The sequence below is a fragment of the Anopheles ziemanni genome, chromosome 3 (assembly GCF_943734765.1).
Source record: "Anopheles ziemanni chromosome 3, idAnoZiCoDA_A2_x.2, whole genome shotgun sequence".
NCBI classification, from domain to species: domain Eukaryota; kingdom Metazoa; phylum Arthropoda; class Insecta; order Diptera; family Culicidae; genus Anopheles; species Anopheles ziemanni.
Window position 1 is genome coordinate 58,985,399 of NC_080706.1, and position 6,897 is coordinate 58,992,295.

The 6,897-nt window shown below is 40.5% G+C and overlaps 2 protein-coding genes across 2 annotated transcripts; one reads left to right on the plus strand and one right to left on the minus strand.

Annotated features, from left to right (window-relative positions):
- The first annotated feature begins 3,111 nt into the window (after nucleotides 1-3,111).
- Nucleotides 3,112-4,893, plus strand: LOC131285119 (senecionine N-oxygenase-like). The gene is made up of 3 exons (XM_058313979.1): nucleotides 3,112-3,171; nucleotides 3,517-3,909; nucleotides 3,988-4,893. The coding sequence occupies exons 1-3, from the start codon at nucleotides 3,112-3,114 to the stop codon at nucleotides 4,891-4,893; spliced, it is 1,359 nt and encodes a 452-aa protein (XP_058169962.1).
- Nucleotides 4,894-5,481: 588 nt separating this feature from the next.
- Nucleotides 5,482-6,897, minus strand: LOC131285120 (senecionine N-oxygenase-like). The gene is made up of 2 exons (XM_058313980.1): nucleotides 6,881-6,897; nucleotides 5,482-6,829 (listed from the first exon to the last, which is right to left on the minus strand). The coding sequence occupies exons 1-2, from the start codon at nucleotides 6,895-6,897 to the stop codon at nucleotides 5,482-5,484; spliced, it is 1,365 nt and encodes a 454-aa protein (XP_058169963.1).

Consider the following 6,897-nt stretch of genomic DNA (forward strand, 5'->3'; position numbering starts at 1 on the left):
AAACGTTCTGTATGGGAGATTCCGTTTTCCTGTATGTACTTCAGACCAAATATTTTTTTATTTAGACGTCGGATCGGTTTGAAATTTTCAGTGAAGATACTTGAGGGTGTTTTTCAAAATATTGTATAGTTTTTATAATTTTAAAAATTCATTAAGTTTCATTCACCCTTCACATCTACAACCATTTATCTGTGTAGTTCATGCTTTTTACATAGTAGTTTGCCTTTTATGTATTTTAGTACTGATATCTTTGCACATAGATTCTCAACTACTCGAAATTTTATGTAAAGTTGCAAAAAATATTGTAGAAATTAATAAACTTTCGCTCGCTTCATGCTTCAACTGGAAACAATTTTTTCCGTTATTTTATTCTTTTTTCGTCGGGAATGTTGTTCCTAGTAATTCTTGTATGCGTCTGTTCTGTTTTTATCTATTCTAACTCGGGGTCCACACTACAGCGCGACGCTCCGTCACAAAACGCGACGTCGCCTGACAGGCGGCTGAACTCCATACAAAAAAAGTGTCGCACAAATCGCGCTAGACGATGCCTAGTGTAGAAAAAGCGAAAAACGCGACGTCGCGCTAACACTTGTCCAATGTCAATTCAAAACGTAAACAAACCAACAGCTGGACAAATCGTAACCAAACCGAAACACAAACGCGAACAAAACGAGCAATATTTTCCCCGAAACATCGGATTTTTCGTTGTACTACTTATTTCTACACTTTACAAATGTAATTCAGTTATGAAACTTCGTTTTAATTATTTTTACCAAAGTTTTTTCGGGTACCGAAACGTAAACAAACTGCTCTTCAACAACTAGGAGATGACGGAAAATATATACCTCCTACGGTGGGGCAAATATCGTCGATGTTTGTTTTAGTTTCTTTTCTCAGTGAATTTCAAATGTAGAAGCGCCAAACTCACTCAGGGTGCATAAAATACGTAGCTAAACAAATATCATGCATTACTACCTCATAATTCAACAAACAATTTTAGCCGAGTTTGCGCCCCTATGTGATACATATTTCCACATACTCCCCTACCTCTGTCGCGCTTGGCTTGCGCGATTGTTCTGCCGAAACTGGGCTACTTTTGAAACGGGACGTCGCGCTGTAGAGTGGACCCCGAGTAAGGATTGAGTTTTTCCATAACCCTCACTTTTACTGGGGTCCACACTGCAGCGCGACGTCCCGTTTCAAAAGTAGCCCAGTTTCGGCAGAACAATCGCGCAAGCCAAGCGCGACAGAGGTAGGAGAGTATGTGGAAATATGTATCACATTGGGGCGCAAACTCGGCTAAAATTTTTAATTGAATTTTGAGGTAGTAATGCATGATATTTGTTTAGCTACGTATTTTATGCACCCTGAGTGAGTTTGGCGCTTCTACATTTGAAATTCACTGATAAAACCACCTAAAACAACCATCGACGATATTTGCCCCACCGTAGGAAGTATGTATTTCCACATCATCTCCTACTTGTTGAAGAGCACCCGGTTGACAAAAATTCAAATTTTTTGCAGCTGTCATGTAGTACCAGCAAGTTTTTCCATGGCAGATTGCTGGGACTCTTGCTGGAACTACATAGTACCAGCAACAATGTCAATTTCTGTCAACCGGGTATGTTTCGGCACCCAAAAAAACTTTGGTAAAAATATCAATTAAAACTGAGTTTGATGACTGAATTACATTTGTGAAGTCTAGAAATAAGTAGTACAACGAAAAATCCGATGTTTCGTGAAGAATATTGCTCGTTTTGTTCGCGTTTGTGATTCGGTTTGTTTACGTTTTGTCCTGCTGTTGGTTTGTTTACATTTCGAATTGACATTTGACTCGGGGTCCACACTACAGCGCGACGTCGCCTGACAGGCGCTGAACTCCATGCAAAAAAAATCCAGCGCGACTCGCGCGGCATCGCGCAAGGTTTTTTTTATATGGAGTTCAGTTCCTGTCAGGCGACGTCGCGCTGTAGTGTGGACCCCGAGTGACAAGAGCTAGCGTGACGTCGCGTTTTTCGCTGTTTCTACACTAGCGCGATTTGTGCGACATTTTTTTTGTATGGAGTTCGGCCGCCTGTCAGGCGACGTCGCGTTTCGTGACGGAACGTCGCGCTGTAGTGTGGACCCCGAGTTACTTAGCTTTTTTTGTACCTCGAATCACATACATAGTCGAATAGAAGCGGATTAATAAACGTGTTTTTGGCGCACATTTTCTGAACAAAATGATGTGTAGCATACTTGTTTTTAAGATAACATTAAGATTGTAAGACCTAAACGAAAGGCATAATTGCTTAAATTAAAGGATTCGTGTTTCCGAATGGAACTATTCTTTTTGAACATTTAACATTTCTACATCAGTTTTGAAAAAAAAATAGAATTAAATTCTGAAAATTTCAATTAATTAAGATTCAATGATCAAAGATACGCATACTGAAACACAGAAAATGAAAACTCCTATCTAAAATGTTGGAGCTACACAGGTTTGGGTTATAGATGTGAAGGGTGAAATTTGTTGGTACCTAAAATTAATATACTTAATGAATTTGTAACATTATAAAAATCATACAATATTTTAGAAAACACCCTCAAGTATCTTTACTGAAAATTTCAAATCAATCCGACGTCTAGATAAAAAGTTATTTTGTCTGAAGTACACGGAAACGGAATCTCCCATACAAAATGTATGGACTATATGGGTAGTTCGGTTGAACGTCTACGTAGGTAACTACGGAAAAACTCATTCTTTCTTAGCGTGGCAGGTGTGATGTGTGTTTTCATACAACATCCACTCAACGAATTAACTATAACGGAACATTTATATTGAAACGGATAATCTCAACCAGTCTTTAGCTTTCCGTATCATGAATAGTTTGGCGTTTTGGGTTGCATCATTGTAGCTGTACTTGTCTGTTATTTTGTTTGCTGCTATTTCGTTGTCGACGATCCCTATGCCTATTTCTATGAGAAATTAAGATTTAAAGAATTAATAGATGACTTGGGCAAAGTTTTTGCGTTCTTCTGTTTTGCAATGAAGTCGCCTATTGTGTTCGATGTTTGATGGACGCATGTAGACACCACGTGGGAACATACGCAATGGTAAGATAAGTATAAATGGCGGAATTCTTCGAAATATTGGTAAAGATAGTACTTATCACAAAGCAGGCGATACAAGTATGAGTAGAAAAAACAGAATAAACACACATTCATAGATAGTTTGTACAATGCAATATTACAGACACTTCTATAAATAAATTAATGTATATCACCTTAAACTTGGCTCAGTTCGAGTTAATTCAAAGTTAAGTGGACCAGCTGGTGACTACAAATACTAATAGAAAAAAAATCACCAATTGGTGTTAATCGCCTTGGGTCACCCGGCTTATCAACATTTGACTGTCCATCAGTGTTGTTCGAGATACCGTTCGTTTTTTAGTTGCGAATGTGCTCTCCGATGGTGAGTATGGGATGTTTGACATAAAATGTTCATACAATGGTACATTGAAAATGATGTTTTAGAGTAAATCGAAGAGATTTTGCATTATTGGTGCCGGACCGGCAGGGCTATGCACCGCCAGACATGCCCTGGCTCTGGATGATAACTCCGAAGTGACTGTTTTCGAGCAAACTCAACAAATTGGAGGACTGTGGAATTACACTGATTACACCGGACAGGACCATAACGGCATTGATATAACGTGCATGTACGCGAACTTGCAAACCAATTTGGTTAAGCAAGGAATGGGCTATCCGGACTATCCAATCGATGAGAAAGCGAGTACCTTCGTCGGATTGGTGGACGTTGCCAAACAACTAAACGGTTACGTTGAAAAGCATCAACTGAAAAAAGTGATCAAGTTTGAGCAACAGGTGGTACGAGTGACTAGAAATTTCCAGCATAATATGTGGGACGTGAGTGTAGCGTTAGCGTTGAAGTTTTATTCACGAGTTAATGTACGGTCACATTTCTGTTCTTATTCTACTACACAGGTTCTGGTTAAAGATTTACCCAATGACCGTTACCATAACTATAACTTTGATTTCGTTATGGTCTGCAATGGTCACTACAACTCACCGGTAATACCGGACTTCCTCGGTAGGGAAACATTCCGAGGGCGTCAGCTGCATAGCAAAGACTACCGTCGTAGCGAACACTACCTTGACGATCGGGTCCTGATAGTTGGAGGTGGCCATAGTGGAGTCGACATTGCCCCAGATGTAGCATTACATGCTAGCAAAACCATTCTAAGCCATCGCTCAAAAGATCCCTTGCATACGGGCGACCGAGTTATACAAAAACCAGAAATTGCGAAACTAATCCCATCTGGAGTGATTTTTGTTGACGGTAGCTACGAAGATATTGACGTTATCATCTACTGTACGGGGTATCGTTATTCGGTACCGTTCATCTCCATAGACTGTGGCGTAGCAGTGCACAATAACGCCATCACTCCGCTGTATTATCATTGTATCAACATAAACCAACCGACGATGGCGTTTATCGGGTTGCCGTTCAACGCGTGCCTGATGCTCATGATGGACCAACAGGCAAGATTTTGTCTGAAATTTTACAGTGGAGCAAAGGAACTGCCTAGCCGTGAGGAGATGTTTGCGGCATGGCAACGGGAGAATGCAGAACGACAGACACGTGGTTTAACTGGCAAGTTGACACACATGCTAGCTGGTGATTTACAACAACGGTATTATGATGACCTGGCGCAAATTGCTGAAATAGACTCGTTGAAACCGGTGCTGGCCAAAATGCACGCTGATTGTATTAACAGCAAGAAGGAGGATGTCAATTTCAGATCCTACGAATATCGCGTGATTGATGATGAACATTTTATGAAGATTAAGATTCCTGATAATAATAGCAACGCTGCGGGAGTAGCTTGAAATCATAACTTCAAGCTCAAGCTTGCGAGTCTATTAGCATCTGAACGAAGTTATAACTGGCGGAATTTATTTCATCCGATATAGATAGAATCGTAATGTTCAAAAATAAATTTTATGTTGAATGTCGAACATTTTTTCCAATTTCGAACAGTCTCGACTCCTTTTTTTATTTAAAATTCGCATAATATATGTACAACAAATTTTCTTGGTAAAAGAGTAAATGAGGCCCCGGCCGCCATGTTTTCGATCGTGGCTACACCTCTTGTGGACGTTTAAACTGAATGTATGCAATTGGTGATACATTAATTCGTTAAATTCAACCTACGAGTATTTGAACCGTAGTGTGTACCGTTAATTTCGGCTACGCAATCAACCAAGGGGTGCGGGGCCTCATTTACTCTTTTACCATTTTCTTCTATTTACCTTTGCTCATCCTTTTTTTTCTTTCTTTTCTTTGATCTCCCCAATATTCTTCAATAACTTCTTTATTGAGGCGTAGTTTGGAAATAAACAAGCAAATAATTACACCTTTTCCGTATTATAAAACCAATCTAATATCAAAAACCGATACAGACACAACTTTTCCGTTTAATTCATCGCTTTTTTAAGAGCAAGATTCTCCATCAAGTTATTTAACTCTGAAACATGACACTTCACAAACGTTTTATCGTCCACAATTCTATAGACGTCGTTTCGATAATTTTGTAAATCTTCCTTTTTTCTTTTTCCGCTATCTATATGTATATCCGTCATAACTTCCGGTATTGGAGTGATCTGTGCACGATGCGCAAGGGATCGATAGTACGATCCCTGATAGTCGGCACCCATCATGTGCGCCTGTCGTTTCTTTAACCCTCTGCTCCTCCGCTCGTTCATCTCACACTCGTGATCATCGAGCATTTCCGTCTTCTTGGGCATTGAAAGTCGTCCACTGTAAAACGCTACACAAAATCGAGCCTGCAATTCGAACATAAGCGTAGCACAAACGTAAAACGGTAGCCCAATAAAGGCCATTGTCGGATGGTTTATGTTCAGCACATGTTTATACAGTGGCCGAACCCAATTATCGTCCACATCTACACCACAGTCGGGATGTAGAAATGGAAAACTGTATCGATATCCAGTACAGTAGAAAATGACGGTGATCTGGTGGTTACACCCATCCTGGAACTCGACGGAATCTTGATGAATGCGAAGTACGTCTGGCACCTGAATGACATTGGTGGGATAAATCAGATTTTTTAACTTCTCCGGTACATGATGACTGAAGTAGACGGTTTTCGCCTGTTTTGCAGCTTCCAAGGTCAGATCCGTTCCACTCGGACCAGCCCCAATCACCAATACATTTTGTCCTCGAAAGATGTCCGGCTTACGATAGTCATGACTGTGTAGCTGCATGCCACGAAAATTTTCACGACCAACATACTCGGGAATGTGAGGTGTATGGTAATGTCCGTTGCAAATCAATACAAAGTCGAACGATTGCGTATTGATTGACTCATCGGTGAGATTCCTTATCCGTACGGTCCATCCATTGGAGCCATCCGTGGCTGGTTTTACTTCCTCCACTAGATGTGCAAAGTTGATCCTCTCGGTAACATCGTAAAAATCGGAATAATCTTGAAGAAATTGCAACACTTCATCCGATCGAACGTAGGATGCATCTTGTTCTGGCATTTCGTAGCCAGGAAATCCCATAATTTCCTTCGGAAGGTTCGTTTTCAGCCCTTCGTACATACTGGAATGCACCGGCAGTCCGTACCGATCGGTACCTACATCTTCGGTGTACACCCAGGTGCCTCCAATCCGATCGGTTCTTTCGTATACAGTCACACGGCCACCAGCATCTAGTGCTGTCTTGGCAGAACATATACCGGAAGCCCCAGCGCCGATGATACAGTATCGATTTTGCTGAAAATAGCAGATGGCATTTAATCTTTTTTATCAATTAAGTTTGTTTAAAAGAAATAACTAACACTGCATTTACCTCTTGATACCTACCAT

Bases quoted from the DNA above. Each gene is read 5' to 3' on its own strand.
- LOC131285119 (XM_058313979.1), top strand. From the start codon at position 3,112: ATGGCGGAATTCTTCGAAATATTGGTAAAGATAGTACTTATCACAAAG. The intron at 3,172-3,516 runs GTATGAGTAGAA...ATGATGTTTTAG, and splicing joins TCACAAAGCAGGCGATACAA to AGTAAATCGAAGAGATTTTG. The intron at 3,910-3,987 runs GTGAGTGTAGCG...TCTACTACACAG, and splicing joins TCCAGCATAATATGTGGGAC to GTTCTGGTTAAAGATTTACC.